This window comes from Neomonachus schauinslandi, chromosome 13 (genome assembly GCF_002201575.2).
Source record: "Neomonachus schauinslandi chromosome 13, ASM220157v2, whole genome shotgun sequence".
NCBI lineage: Eukaryota > Metazoa > Chordata > Mammalia > Carnivora > Phocidae > Neomonachus > Neomonachus schauinslandi.
In genome coordinates this window covers 6041775-6058491 of record NC_058415.1, presented here as the reverse complement: position 1 = coordinate 6058491, position 16717 = coordinate 6041775, and the positions used below count along the sequence as shown (strand labels likewise).

General features: G+C 40.4%; 1 protein-coding gene across 2 annotated transcripts in view; it reads left to right on the top strand.

The window, feature by feature from the left end:
* The first annotated feature begins 7303 nt into the window (after positions 1 to 7303).
* RIC1 (RIC1 homolog, RAB6A GEF complex partner 1) overlaps positions 7304 to 16717 on the top strand; it is a 165887-nt gene continuing 156473 nt past the window's right edge. For both annotated transcript variants that reach the window (XM_044920659.1, XM_021694471.2), the window contains exon 1: positions 7304 to 7447. In XM_044920659.1, the coding sequence (XP_044776594.1) occupies positions 7304 to 7447 (144 nt within the window). The remainder of the gene's footprint in view (positions 7448 to 16717) is intronic.

The window sequence follows — 16717 nt, the reverse complement described above, 5'->3', positions numbered from 1 at the left end:
CTGACTCTGATATCATACTTAAAAAAGTTTTGCCATTCTTCGAGCATAAGGATTAACCCTGTTCAGACTAAAATTACATCCTCTGAAACTTCAAAGCTCAAGAACAAATCTTTAAGTGCAGACCTGCTGACATGACATGGTACAAAAGGCAATAATAACATTTCTTCAAAGATCACATACAGATGGCCAACAAGTATGTGAAAGGATATTCAATATACCTCACCATCAGAGAAATGCAAGTCAAAACCACAACGAGCTGTCATTTCACATCCACAAAGACAGATACTTTTTAAAAAAGGAAAAATAACAAGTGTTGGTGAGGTTGTGGAGACATTGGAAACCTTGTGCTCTGTTGGCGGGATCATAAAATGGTGCAACCTCTATGGAAAACTGCATGGAGGTTCCTAAAAAATTAAAAATAGAACTACATCTGATGCAGCAATTCCACTTCTGGGTATATATGGAAAGCAGGCACTTAAACAGATATTTGCAACCAAAGTTCACAGCAGCTTTTTTGCAAGAGCCAACATGCAGAAGCAACCCAAGTGCCCATCAATAGATAAATGGGTAAGCAAAATGTGGTATGCACACACACACACACACAGGGATATTATTCAGCTTTAAAAAGGAAGGAAAATCTGTCACAGCCTGCAATATGGATGAACCTTGATGACATCATGCTGAGTGAAATAAGCCAGTGATGAGAAGACAAATACCCTACAACTCCGCCTATGTGAGGGATCTGAAGTAGCAAAAAAAAAAAAAAAAAAATCACAGAAACAGAAGGTAGAATGGTGTTTGTAAGGGGAAGGAAGAAAAGAGAAGTTACTGTTTAATGAATACAGTTTCAGTTTTGCAAGATGAAAAAGTTCTGGTGATCTGTTTCACAGTTATGAATGTATTTAAGCTAGTGAACTGAACACTTAGAAATGGTTAAGGTGGTAGATTTTATGTTATGTGCTTACCACAATAAAAGAATATAAACCAAATTTAAAAATATATTAAGTAAGAAAAAAGAAAGAATATAAACCATACTAAAAGATAATAAAAAGGACAGTGTTGCCCTTTTCTAACATTTTGAATTGTCACAAAACAGTGACATTATACAGTTAAGGTTTGGTTTGATAAAACATTTTCATGGAAACTGCTAATTTGTAGAACTATATTCACTTGGGGTTTATAATTCTTGAAATTGTCAGATTAAACCTAGTGGAAAACATAATAATAATAATGGATGAGACTAGGACAGAAGTAAAAATTATTAGATACTGGAATGGTTATAAGTGGGCATTAAATTTGACTCCAAGCTCACTGATAAACATGAGAGATAAAGGGCTAACACAATGACTGTGAATTTTTGTCCAAACTAGTGAAGACATGTTTGTCTGAATAGAGAGGGAGAAGGAGGAGGAGGAGAGAGAAAGAGAGAGGGAGAAAGGGAGAGAGAGGGAGGTCTAATTAGAATTATGGTGAACTCTCTATTATCTCACCCTATGGAGTTAAACAATTTCTCTTTCCAACTCTTCTTGCTATTTTTATCAAGAATGCACACAGAAAATTCAGGTATGGCATTTTTTAATACTGGAAAACTGGTTGATATGTAGTCAAACAGAACAATTGTTATTGTTGGTGAATTTGAGTGCAATCAGGTCTGTTTCCAACAATTTTTTTAGTTTCTAAGAAGACCAAAGTGAAGGGAAAGAATAGTAACTCTCTTCCCATTTTGCTTGATTAGGAACCAATAGGCTTTCTCACTACATTTTCTAGTTTGCATTCATGCTCCTGCCCAGAGTCTTGTTTACAAGCACAAAGGTCCATTAATAATAAGCCATCCTGCCTTTATGGTTAATTAAGTGATTCCAAGTCATATTTAATGCTGTTAGGAGGACTGGGGACAAGCTAGACTGGTTAGTCACATGTGACCAAAGTTTCTGAGATGTTCTTTTTATTTTTTTTTAGCTATTTATTTATTTGAAATATTTTTTATTTAAATTCAATTAATCAACATATAGTGTATTTTCAGAGGTAGAAACTAATGACTCATCAGTCTTACATTAAAACCAAGTGCTCATTACATCTCGTGCCCTCCTTAATGTCCATCACCCAGTTACCCAATCTCCCAGCCCTTCCCCTCCAGCAACCCTCAGTTTGTTTCCTATGATTAAGAGTCTCTCATGGTTTTTCTCCTTCTCTGATTTTGTCTTGTTTTATTTTTTCCTCTCTTCCCCTATCATCCTCTGTTTTGTTTCTTAAATTCCACATATGAGTGAGATCATATAATTGTCTTTCTCTGATTGACTTATTTCACTTAGCATAATACCCTCTAGCTCCATCTACATCTTTGCAAATGGCAAGATTTCATTTTTTTGATGGCTGAGTAGTATTCCATTGTATATATATACCACCTCTTCTTTATCCGTTCATCTGTCAATGGACATCTGGGCTCTTTCCATAGTCTGGCTATTGTGGACATTGCTGCTATAAACATTGGGGTGCAGGTGCCCCTTCAGATCACTACATTTGTATCTTTGGGGTAAATACCTAGTAGATGCTCTTTTTAATTTAAATGTTTATACTTCTTATTACTGAAAATTTCAACCATATAGAAAAGGAGAGTGCGTAACACAGTGAATTTCCAAGTACCCATCACTTAGCTTCCAAGATGATTAACTCACGGCCAACCTTGTTTTATATATAACTCCATCTTCTACTCACCCCCAGGCTACTCCAAAGGAAGACTTAGACATCATATCATTTGTGCTCAGATATTCATTACCCCAGGATAAGTGGTAATCAAGAGGCCAGTCCAGAAGCAAATATATCAATTGCACATAAAAAGAGTATAATAAAAATGAATGTTAAAAGCATAAACTAAAGCACATCATCTTCCATGAATATTTTCATAGCCTCTTATGGAAGTCCCCAAACATCTGGAGTGGTGTGTGGTGCATTCGCAACCCAAATCCGGTCCTGGTTCTGTGCCATTTTCACAAGTCTGTGAATATGTGAAGTCCACAGGGCCTACTTTTGGTCTGGTGACCCACAGTGCCTTTCCTTCTAACCCACCTCTGACTAGTCTTGGGACCATGCCTGAAACTCCACGTTATTGCATTACTCCTTTTGATCTGCCAGCATTGTGGGCTCCACCGAAAGCAGGACAAGTGGGATTTTATCAATCATTAGCAATTTAACTCTGTTTCACATAACTTTTTTTCTCATTACAAAAGTAATATGAGTTCATGATAGACAATGTAGAATATACAAAAGAGAACATAAACAGCACCCATAATCAGGCGTAAACACCAATATGTTAGTGCTCATCTTCCTTTTTTTTTTTTTTAAAGATTTTATTTATTTATTTGACAGAGAGAGAGACAGCGAGAGAGGGAACACAAGCAGGGGGAGTGGGAGAGGGAGAAGCAGGCTTCCCGCCGAGCAGGGAGCCCGATGCGGGGCTCGATCCCAGGACCCTGGGATCATGACTTGAGCCAAAGGCAGACGCTTAACGACTGAGCCACTCAGGCGCCCCCCATTTTGTTTTTCTAGGCACAATTACACTCCCCCCCCAACAAACATAGGATATTTTACATTTTGTCTTTAATTTGCTTTCATTACTTGATAATATATAGTAAATATACTTCTCTATGATTAAATATTCTTCCCCAACATAATTTTTTATTTCTACAAAATATTCCATTCTAAGAAAGGGCTATAATTATTGTCCTTTTGGGGACATTTATTTTCTCTTAGTGACACCTTTGTAGGGTACTTTTTTTTTTTTTAGAAAGAGAGAGAGAGTGCACACACGTGAGGCTCGGGGTGGGGTGGGGGGGAAGGGCAGAGGGAGAGGGAGGGAGAGAGAATCTTAAGCAGGCTCCACGCCCAGTGTAGAGCTGAATGCAGGGCGCAATCTCATGACCCTGAGATCATGACCTGAGCTGAAATCAATAGTTGGACACTTAACCGACTGAGCCACCCAGGCATCCCTGTAGGGTACATTCTTAAAGCTAAACTCTACATATCAGTGTTTGTTTCCTTAGAAAATAATCATTGGATTAGTTGGGGCCAAGGGTATGCATAAAGATCTCTCTATTTTTTTTTTTAAGATTTTATTTATTTATTTGACAGAGACACAGCGAGAGAGGGAACACAAGCAGGGGGAGTGGGAGAGGGAGAAGCAGGCTTCCCGAGGAGCAGGGAGCCCGATGCAGGGCTCTATCCCAGGACCCTGGGATCATGACCTGAGCTGAAGGCAGATGCTTAATGACTGAGCCACCCAGGCACACCAAGATCTCTCCATTTTTAAGTGTAATTCCTATACTTTAGAAAAACTGCACCAAATTATACTCCCACCAACAGTTTATAAATGTACTCCTGTTTCTGTGCACCCTTACCAACATTTCTTGTAAGAATGTCTGTTACTTTGAAAACACATACCTGTTAGTTTTCATTGACCAGCTTAGTCTTAGCTCAGAATAGAGTTCCATAAGTTCCATAGATAGTGAAGGTGCTGGGATAGGAGGAGAGGAAGAAACAGAGAATGGATTGACAGTGTATTTTACAAAGTAAGGTTAGGATATGATATCTGAAAGCTGGAAAAGACGGTCCATAAAGTTTCTACCACAACGTGGAACTCTTAAGTAAAGGGCTGTGGAGAGTCCAATATGGCACTTACCCCTCCCCCCCAGCCCCTCACTGCCTCCAGCCACTAGCACAGTTCAATTCAATCCAGTCTCAAGATGAGTGGGTCTGCAGGAGAAAGGAGCACTTCTTTTCAGGCTTCTCTGCCACTCTGGTCCTGTTTCCTCATTAAGAAAGTGAGAATAAACATCACACCAGTATTACACACATTGAAGGTTTACCGTGGAACTGAATCAAGTCATGTATTTGAAAATATTTTGTAAACCTTAAATGCCACAAGAGTGTAGCAAGGGAATTCGATTCTGAAGTCAGCAAGTAGGGGTGCCTGGGTGGCTCAGTTGCTTAAGCTTCCGACTCTTGATTTCGGCTCAGGTCATGATCTCAGGGTTGTGAGATCGAGCCTTGCGTCGGGCTCTGCGCTGGGCGCGGAGCCTGCTTAAGATTCCTCTCTCCCTTGACATAAGAATTAAAAAAAAAAAAAAAAGAAATAAAGAAGAAAGGAAGTCTATAAAGTCCTTAAAAAATATATTATCTACCAGGAAAAGCTTTAAATAAACTTTAGATTGATATTAAAAAAAAAAAGATTCCTCTCTCCCTCTGCCCCTCCCTCCTCTCTAAAATAAATAAATAAATAAATAAACTCAGCAAGTAAAGTTAAAACTGAGTGCAAAAAAAAATTATTAGAAGTTCCTTAAATTAGGCATGTGTGCAGTAAGATGCTCTCACTTAGAAGGCACATGAGAACAAAGTCCCTCTGAAGGGGAGCTGGGACGAATACATTCTCAGTAAAATTGCTGGAGGAATTGCTGTACTGTAACTGATTTTCATTTTCTCTCTCTTTCTGCCAAGTGCATAACAATCTAAGTCATGATGCAACACTGTTATTGTTCTACAGTTTTATTTTGGTAAGTCAAGAAATCTCCCTGCGTCTCTTCATTTGTCTAATGGTGTACTTCAGCTGGATCAGGGTTTCCTCCAATTTTCATTTGACACATATTTTCAGAGTTTACTATTCTCAGTGTGTGCCAGGCTGCTGTGCTGGATGTCGGAAAAAAAAACACCAGGAAGGAGACACAGTCTGACCACAAGAGGCCAGTGAGTGGTGAGGCAGTTTCAGCTTTGATTTGAGGAGTCCTGGGTTCTTTGATCACCTTCTGGGGAATGCAGTGAATGTTTAAAAAAAATATGGAAAAGTTACATATTTTGTTATGAATACCAGCTGCAACGCTACATCTGATCCCTATTAAGTTACTTTGTTTCCTCCTTTGCTGTTTGTGTTGCTACTTTTTAATGTAACATTTGCTTTAAACCTGGGTTAACTCAACTATTTTTTAATTTAAAAAAGTGGAAAAATGCAAACTGAACAAAATGAGTGGACAATGAAAAGCAAGTCTTTTATTGTAGACTCCCCCTTCCCCCCTCTCTACACACACTCCATCCCCATTCACACCGTCCTCCTATGCAGAGGTAATCGCGGGGTCAGTACTTAAAAAGAAAGTTGTTAAGGTGATCCCTGGGGTCCAGAAGTTAACCAAGCAGAGAAACTCTAAAGTCCGTTCCAACTCTAAAATTATGTCCAAGTCTTTTGCAGCATATATTCTACTGAGGGTGCAAAAAAGAGACAGCCTTGCCTTGTCTAACACTGTGGTTGGTAAAGGGACAGATGAATACAAATTGAATTCAGAATTACACGCTAGATTTAGAAACATGAAGGAAAGAGGATAGGGCTCAAACACTTTCATGGTAGGTGGTTTATATACGGATCGAATAAAGGCCCCCTCTGGGCTGTAAACTCCATGAGGGCAGGAACTCCATCGCGAGCTTTCACTGCAGACCTCGGCACACCACAGGGGCTCAGTGGGCCAAGGACCTCACAACCCAGCACCGGGTGCGGGGGCGAGGGGGAAAAGCAGGGAAAGTCACGTGACTCGAGCTCCCCTGCAAAACCGCCCTCCACCTCCGAGTTGCAGCGCCAGGCCCGGCCCACAGGCCTCACCAATCCGCGAAGGAAGTCAAATTTGGCTAGGCCGGCCGAGAGGAGTGTTCCGCGGGTCCGGTCACCCCGCAGCTGCGACTCGCCCAGATCGGCCCACTTTCCTGTTAGTCTCAGGCGGTTACCCCTCCCACCCGGCCCAAACAATATGCTCCAGATTGCAAGTGGCAGGGGCAGAGGCGCCAGAAGTGGGCGAAGGCGCATGCGTATTGACGCAACACGGCGGCAGCTCGTGAAGATTGGGGCGGAACTTCAGAAAGCAGAGCGAGGAGGAAGGAGCAGCGTCCACTGCGCGTGCGTGCGGCTGCTCTCCCCGGCCCGACCCACGCGGCGCGGCGTGGTGACGCCCGTGCGGCCCGAGGAAGGGGTGGGGCCGTGCCGGGGCGGGCCTCCGCGCTCCTCCCGCCCCCTCTCCATCCCGACTCTCCCTCCCCCTACCTCCCCCACACTGGGCCCGGTCAGCCCGAGGGTTCATTCGTCGCTCAGCTTCGCGTCGGCACGGCCCGGCCCGGCCCGGCCAGCGGGCAGATGCCCCGAGCTGCCGCTGCCGACGCCGCCGACTCGGCCGGTGGCGGTGTGGGAGGCGGGCGTCCGGCCCCGGGCCGCTGAGTGTGACGGACGGGGCCGGGGGCCGCCGGGCGCCGCGGCGTCGGCGCCTCCGCGAGGACCATGTATTTCCTGAGCGGCTGGCCCAAGAGGCTGCTGTGCCCTCTGGGGAGCCCGGCCGAGGCGCCTTTCCACGTTCAGTCCGACCCCCAGAGGACTTTCTTCGCCGTGCTGGCCCCGGTCCGCCTCAGCATCTGGTACAGCCGAGTAAGTAGAGCCGCCCGCCGCCTCTCGCCGCTCCCTCCCCGGCGCCCGGGCACGGTCCCGCCCTCAACTTCCACCCGGAGTCCCGCGCCCCTGCCCCTTGGCGCCGGACCCGCGGGTCCTCGCCGGCCGCGTCCCCGTTCGGCCGGGGTCGGGGGCAGATGCGGCGGCGGCTGCCGAAAATCCGTGCGCCTCCCCGCGTCGGAGCGGCGGCCGCGCACCGCGCACTCCCCGCGCGCTCCCTCGGCCGAGCCCAGACTTGCCCTCCGCTCCCTTCCCCCATTCCCCGAGGAGCAAATTTGTTTAAACTTTCCACAAATAGACATCTGGGCGCTGTGAGTTCCCAGCCCTCCCCTGCTTTCAAGGCCGTAGTTCTGGAGTTGGGGAAAGCCTGTTGGGCTTCCCCCAGTGCCAGACTTCCGAGGCCTGCGAGAACTTATTTCTAGCAGCTGCAGCCAGGATTCTTTAATTTTAATTTTCTGCAGCCAGAAAGGTTTGTTTGTCCTGCTCCTCGCTTCACCCCCAAACATCTCCTGCCCACTTTCGGGCTAGTCCCCTTCCCTGCTGCTCTAGGACTCTTCGTTAGAGAATTGTAGGGGGCTTCGGAGGAGCGGAAGTTGAACTCAAATCTGTCCGCGCTGCTCCGGGGTATTTAACACCTGGAAATAATAAGATTTGGGAAAAGCATGAGACTGAGTTCTCTGTTTGCTTTCTGCGGAGTGCTGGTTTTTCATTCTAGTATCTAATTACCGAGTAGGTAAGAGAAAAAAACAAAAAAACCCTTCAAAAATAAGTAGTGGATGGGATGCTCCCCATTTTCCGCGAACGCTGCTCTAGGTCAGTCTATAAAAGCGACAGAATTAAAAAAAAATGTACTTGTTTTTCCCCCAGCCTGCCCCAAAGAAGGCAGTACTAATCGACGTCAGAGTGAACTTTTTCTCTTTTTATAGCTGACTTGTCCGCGTGGAAATAGGTTGTGACCTTGGCTTTATTACATCTATGTGGCACACTGGCTTTACTGACTTAAGTTAGTGAAAACCCTCAACTGTCTGTACTGATCATTTGAATGTTTATATAAAGTCCTTGATTGTTCTCACACACAGCCCTGGTAAGCGTGATGGTGGGATTTAGGTATTTCTGGTATCTTTTTTATGTGACTGTAATAGTTAGGCTGTAAATCAGACTATTTGCCATTAAGTTGGGGCCGATTTAATTTTTAAATATATATCAAAACAAAACAGGTCGGTGACTGTTCAGTCTGGTGCTTGATTTCATTTTCGAATATGTATATTGTATATCATTTGGTTGTTAGATGAGGTACTAATTCATTTACATTGTGTAGCCAGTAGAATAATTTTTATTTGCTTGGGTGTATATAACTGTTATTTTTAAAGTACATGCAGAAAAAAAATTATTAGAACTTGAATGTTAAATTGTCTTCTGAATTTAGTATGAATTTCACTCTAATGTAACAGCCTAAAATTTAACTCTCTCTAAAAAGGTAGACCTAATTTGAGGCAGAACTAAATATGAGGGATGAATAGACCAGAAGCCTGTAGGTTACTTTATTGCTCTATAAAAGAAACAAAAATGTGCCTCAACATTCTTAGGGATATTGTGTTAAAAATACGTTTTTTGCGGGCGCCTGGGTGGCTCAGTTGGTTAAGCGACTGCCTTCGGCTCAGATCATGATACTGGAGTTGCGGGATCGGGTCCCATCGGGCTCCCTGCTCAGCAGGGAGTCTGCTTCTCCCTCTGACCCTCCCCCCTCTCATGTGCTCTCTCTCTCATTCTCTCTGTCTCAAATAAATAAATAAAATCTTTAGAAAAAAATAAAAAAAAATACGTTTTTTGCTTTTGCAGTTGGATACTGTGTAAATTAGGCAGTCATGAAATTTAAAACAACTCCTATACCTTTCTTTAAACTTCCATCCTCCACATAGATACCTACTTTCTACGAAGTCCTGGGGTTACTACCATTAAAACCCATTGTGCGAAGTTAGGTCTAGAGACTCTGTGGGTTCACTAGTATGAGGTGAAATGAAATGCAGGGATACCCTAGGGGAGGCTGCAGGTTATGGTAACCTTGATCTCTGGCATCAGCTTCATCACTTTAAAAATCAAGTATTGGATCAGATGGTTGTAAGGTTTGTGCTTATATAGCTGTGATGATAGGAAACAGGTGCCAGACTACAGCTTTGAGTCTCTTCTGCCTGGAATATGCCTGTTTTCACTCTGAAAGTTTTTTTGGGTTTTGTGTGTGTGTGTGTGTTTCATTTCTAAACTTACTGAAACTAAGGTAAAATCAGTTAGCAAACTTTTCTTAAAAGTGAAAACACTTCTAGCTAAATTGAGTATCAGTTACTGCACAGTTTAGAGTGAGTTGATTTAAAATGTTCACATGAGAACATGAAAGCTTTGTTTTTGGAGAGATACTGTACATACAAGTAATATTAGAGAATAAAGTGAACATTGAAGATCTAAGGAAGGGTTTAATGGAGTTGAGGTCTTAAAAGCTGCTTGAGGGCATTTGCTTGAGGGCATTTGGAGACAAGGAGAGACATGCACGAAGAGGTGAGGATATAGTATGATTTGCTTATTTGAAATTTTGTTGGATCTCTCTTAGCCAGTTAAAGTCACTTAGGGATGAATTTTTAAAAAGAGAAAATGTGCATTTAATAGTCTAAGCTGTTTTTTTTAAGTGTCCAAAATGATTGCTGTGTTTAAAATGTTAAAATTAGTCATGAGACTATAAAAACATTAAAGTAAAATCTCTAAGAATAACTTTTGTGCATTTTATGGGTCTTTTAGTGAACTTTTTTATACCTCTTACGGTTACTATTATGTACTCTATGGGTCTAGTTGTAGTATCAGTTTTATAGAGTCATAGCTCTTTAAAATTCTTTCCTAGCTCCAAAATTAAGAGGAGCGCACATGTGGGGAGGGGCAGAAGGAGAGGGAGAGAGAGAATGCCAAGCAGACTCCCTGCTCAGTTGTGTGGAGTCGCCCGTGGGGATCGATTCCACAACCCTGAGACCATGACCTGTGCCGATATCAAGAGTCTGATGCTTAATCAGCTGAGCCATCCAGGCGCCCCTAGATATGTTTCTGAACAAAAGATTTTCTACAGATGCTCACTTGGCTTTATTTCATTTTTAGTGTGAAAGGTGTAACTTGTTTTCAGTGTAACATGTTGATGTAAATTTGTTTTCTCTACTTTGTGATTCTACTTAGAAGTTCTAAAAACTTCTCAGGGGTTTATAACAGGGATCATCCATATATTTCGGAACCCAAAAAAGGGTGCTCAAAAAATGGTTTAGCACGTATATGTTAGGTTGGGGTGGTAGAGTTATGACTGAACTGCTGGAGCAGTTGACAATGTATTTCTGCTAAGGGTGTTGTCAAAGGACTAGTTTCAGCTTTGGGATTGAAGTTGCCGTTTAAATCATGTTATGATTTCTGACTGACCCATTTATGGTTGTGGGAGATTGTGTTTTGTACTGTACTAGAGAGCCTATAATTATTTCTCTAATATACTGGTGAATTATGAATATTAAGGTCCACATATGTGAACCACAAAATGACACCTTAGAATGCTGTAATTCTAAATTAGTCTTATCTCAATTTTCAGGTCATTATTTCATATATGTAAATTACCCTTAAAAGTATTTTTGAACACCTTCTGTGACAGATAGTGTTGGCAATATATGAAAGGAATGAAGGGGCATGTTATACATAACACTCTATCCAAAGATGTTACTGTATTAATATGGTAAATGAAAATTTTGTGAGTAACCACTGTGAAGGTTGCTAATAAAAAGCGAAATAGGCAAATAATTTACTGAGCTTATGAAATGAATTGTGTCTTTGAGTAACCCTGACTAGAAGCTTATGTTCTTGTTGGTGTGTGCTAATAATAGAGAATAATGAGATAGATGTTCAAAGAAGCCATGTTGTAGGATTAGGTATATGGTTAACTGTGGACCTCAGGAAGGTCATTCAATTTGTACCTACGTTTTCCCACTCTCCCATTTCTTACCTTCTCAACTCTGTTCTATTGCTGACTGCCTCCAGAGAGCCTTCAGTGTAAACTTACTGATTAGAAGTCCTTTAGGGTTCACTGTTGGTTAAAGAATGAAGTTCAAACTCCTTAGTTTGCTATCAGAGACATTCCCCTCTTGGGATGATCACTTGCCCCATCTCTGCCTATCAGAATATTATCCATCCTTTAGTTTCTGTTGAAATCCTGCTTTCTCTATGAGTCATTTTTTATTTACCGTAACCAGAAAGGTTCATTTTTTTGATGAACTAATGTTTGTATTGTAAGTTTTGCACACATGACTTAATTTTCCAATTAGATTTTAAGTTTTTGGAGGGCAGAAATGATCTTCTTTTGTACTATCCATAATGCCTTGCACAAAAGCATATGCTTAATAAGTATTTTTAAAATAATGGATTTATGGTATCCTGTGCATAGCAGAGAATTTTTTAAAGGTTTAGTAAGTGGAAGGTTTTTAAATGTTGACATGTAATAAAAATAAACATGGTAGTACTAAATTACAAGTTAAATTCAGAAAAAGTTATTTTAGAGAGGGTTATTTAAGTGAAAGTGAATTAAGTACCTTTTTTTTTTGTTACATACAGTCCAGTTATATTAGAAAAGAGTAGTACGTGTTATTCACGGTAGCCAAAATAGGGAAACAACCTAAGTGTCTGTCAGTGGACGACAAATGGATAAAGAAGATGTGGCATATTTACACAATGGAATATTCTTCAGCCACGAGAATGGATAGTTTTCCATTTGCGGCAACATGGATGGACCTTGAGGGCATTATGCTAAGTAAAATAAATTGGACAAAGACAGATACTGTTTGATGGCACTAATTTGTGGAATATAAAAAAGCCAAACGCATAGAAAGACAGACTAGAATGGTGGTTACCAGAGGCTAGGAGGTATGGCCAAAAGAGAGTTGTTCGAAGCGTACAAACTTCAGCTGTAAGGTGAATGAGTTCTGGGGATTTAATGTACAGCATAATGAGAATAGTTCCCAATACTGTTTTATATACTTGAAAGTTGCCAAGATAGTAGATCTTCAGTGTTCTCACTGTGGAAAAGAAATGATAAACATGTGGTGCAGGTGTTAGCCAGCACTGTGGTGGCAGTCATTTTGCAAAATGTACGTGCATCAGACAACATGTTGTACATCTTAAGCGTATGCGGTGTTGTATGCCAGTTATAACTCAGTAAAGCGAGGGGGAAAAAGTGGTAGGTGGTAAAGAGTCCTCTCCCAAAACTCAAACTACTGTGCAGTTTTATAACCACCAGTTCAACTCCTGGTTCCCAGTCTGTGTTTATATTGAAGTGATCTGTGGAAAGGGTGGTCCCACAAAAAAGCAGCAGTATAAATATTTAAATAAAGACATTTCATCCATCTTCTTCAGGTGCTTGTGAGTCATTGATGTGATCCATATTACAGATAAACATTCTGAGTTTACTGTGGACTAGGTGCTTTACATCATGGGAAGCAGTGTTTCTTGAATTTAGGTCCTTCACATGCCTCATTCGTGATTTTTGCCCTGTCCTTATAGTATTTCTACAGTCTAACTTTTAAACTTGAAATTCTCTTTCAAAGTAATTTTTATCTTTACAATAAATGGAAAGCTAGCACCACTCGGATGAATACAGGGTTACTATATGAGGAAACAATGAAAACAGTGTAATGAAAATCTAGGTTCCTGCCAAAGGCTCTTGCCCTTTTCTTAAAAGGAGCAGTTAGCAGATACATGAGAAGTGTTTAGAGGTAAACTAGCCCCTCTCACAGACTTCCTCTTTACCTAAATCAAAAAGATTGAAGAAGAGTTGGAAAACATATTTTCTCACTGTATGATTAAATAGTACAGTGACTGTCACCTAAAATGGTGGTATAGGAAATACTGTGTTAAGGCATTGTATTTATTGCCAAATATGCAATTTATCAAATTAGAATAAATTTACAATTTATTTATTTTTAAAAAAGATTTTATTTATTTATTTGACAGAGAGAGAGACAGCAAGAGAGGGATCACAAGCAGGGGGAGTGGGAGAGGGAGAAGCAGGCTTCCCGCCGAGCAGGGAGCCCCACACGGGGCTTGATCCCAGGACCCTGGGATCATGACCTGAGCTGAAGGCAGACGCTTAACAACTGAGCCACCAGGTGCCCCTACAATTTAAAAGTATTTAAAAATAATCTAGAATTCAAATGCCACAAAGTGAGAGAATTACTTAATTAAAAATATGTTATTGACTATCAAGCATCAGTTGGTTGGAATCAAGGTATCTTACCTTTCTTTTAAATTGATTATAATTGCTTTGAGTTGCTATCCCAAACCTGTCCTCCCAAGTCATTTGCCTTATGTCCATAATATATCATACATAAATTTCCATATGAGATTCTGAATATTACTGTGGGTATACAGTAGAATTTGCTGTGGTTTAATTTTCTAACAGCTTTATTCAAGTGTATGAGTATATTGTAAATGCACACTGATTTTTTAGTAAATTTATAGAGTTGTGCAACCATCATCACAGTCTAGTTTTAGGACATTTATAGCAACCCAAAAAGTGTCATGCCCATTTGCATTTAACTTCTGCTCCCACTCCAGCCCCAGGAAACCATTGGCCTTTTTGTCCCTTTAGATTTGGCTTTTCTAGAAATGTCCTGTAAAGGTAATCATATAATGTGTGGTCTCTTGTGTCTGGCCTTTATTTAGCATACTGTTTTTGTGGTACTGCTTTTCATAGCTGAGTAGTATTCCATTGTGTGGCTATACCGCATCTTAAAAATCCATTTACCAGTTGATAGATACTCGGTTGTTTCTGTTTTGGGGTCATTATGGGTAATGCCACTATAAACAACTATATATGTCTTTGCAAGGATGTATATTATTCCTTGTAGGGAGATACTGAGGAATGGAACTATTGGGTCATATAGTAAGTTGATGTTTAGCTTTTTTAGGAAACTGCCAAACTATTGCACAGTAGCGGTAGCATTTTACAGCCCTACCAGCAAAGTCTGAAAGTTTGTTTCTTCACATCCTTCTCAACACTGGCTCTTTTAAGTCTTCTTTATTACAGTCATTGGGTTTGTAGTGGTATCTCATTGTGACTTTAATTTGTACTTTCCTAATGACTGTGAATGTTTAGCTTTTTTTCATGAGCTTATTAGTCATTTGTATACCTTATTCGATGAAATGTGTATTCAGATCCTCCCCCCCCCCTTTTTTTTATTGGAGTGTTTTTGCCTTAGTGAGTTGTAAGGGTTCTGGATTTTCATTCTTAGTGGTGTCCTTTGGAGAGTAAAAGCTTAATTTTGATGAAGTCTAGCTTTTTTTTTTTTTTTTTTCTTAATCATGCTTTTTGTGTGCTAAAAAAACCTTTGGCCAATGCAAGGTCATAGCATCTTATGTTTTCTTTTATAAGTTTTATAATTTGAGCTCTTATACATAGGTCTGTCATCCATCTTGAGTTGACTTTTTTGTTTGCAAAGATCTAAGTTCAGGGTTTTTGTTTTTTTTTTTTAGATTTTATTTATTTCACAGAGAGACACAGCAAGAGAGGGAACACAAGCAGGGGGGAGTGGGAGAGGGAGAAGCAGGCTTCCCTCTGAGCAGAGAGCCGGATGCGGGGCTCCATCCTAGAACCCTGGGATCATGACCTGAGCCGAAGGCAGCCGCTTAACCGACTGAGCCACCCAGGCGCCCCTTTGTTTTTGTTTTTTTAACCTATAGATCCAGTTGTCTTAGCACAATTTGTTGGAAAGACTCTTCACTATTGAATTGCATTGGCACCTTTGTTAAACATCAATTGACTGTAACAATAAGGGGTTATTTCTGAATTTTCTATTCTGTTTTATTCATCAATATGCCTATTATGCAAGCATCACACTGTAGCTTTATTGCAAGTTTAGAAATTGGGTGGTAAAAGTCCTACTTTGTTTCAAATTATTTTGCCTATTCTAGATCCTTTGCATTTCTGTATAAATTTTAGGATTATCTTGTCAATTTCTACCAAAAAAAACCACCCCAAAACAAAAACCGGGATTTTTCAGGGGATTGCACTAAATCCATAGATCAATAGAGTTGGTATCTTAATGGTATAGAATATTTCACTCTATGAACATGCTGTGCAGTGTCTTTACATTTATTTAGATTTAAAAAGATTTTTCTTAGTATTTTGTAATTTCAGTGCACAGATCTTCACTTTTGTTAAGTTTATTCCTAAGTGATTTTATTTATCTTTGTGATGCTCTTGTGGATGTAATTGTTAATTTCATTTTCAGATTGTTATATGTATATAGATGCAAAATTGATTTTTCTATATAGCTGTTTTGCAACCTTGCCAAAACTTATTCTCATAGGGTTTTTTTTTTTTTAAAGATTTATTTATTTTAGAGGGAGAGAGTGTGAGCATGTGTGTGCAAGTGGGAGAAAGGGCCGAGGGAGAGGGAAAGAGAATCTCAAGCAGACTCTGTGCTGAGCACAGAGCCCTATATGGGGCCAATCTCACGACCCTGAGATCATGGCCTGAGCCAAAACCAACAGTTGGATGTTCAACCGACTGAGCCACCAGGGTGCCCCTCAGTTTTTTATAGTTATAACTAATAAACAAATTCAGCAGAATTCCAAGGCACAAAATCAACGTGCAGAAATCAGTTGCATATCTATACAATAACAGTGAACATTGAAAAATGAAAAAAACAATTTATAATAGCATCAGAAAGAATTAAATACTTAGGATTAAGCTTAACTAAGGAAGTGACAGACTTGTATGCTGAAAACTATAAAACCATTGCTGAAAAAAATTAGAGATGTAAATAAATGGTAAGAAATCCCATATTCACAGATTATTAAGATGCCAGTACTACCCAAAGCAATTTACAGATTCAGTGTGCTTCAGATGGCTTTTTTTTTTTTTTTGGTAGAAATATAGAAATCCATCCTAAAGTTAATCTGGAATCTCAAGCGGTTCCTCTCATCAGTTTAGACAAAATTTTAGCAATTTTATAGATCTTTTCAGTGAGCCAACTTTTGGTTTTACTTATCTTTTACTGACCTATTAATTTTGTGTTTTCTATTTTTTTTTATTTCTGCATTGATTTTTAAATTATTTTCTTTGGGTTTGGTGTTATATGTTCAGTGGGTTTGGACAAATGTATAATGACCTATATCTGTCATTGTAATGTCATGTAGAATATTTTCCTTGTCCTAGAAATCCCTTGTGCTCTGCCTATTCAT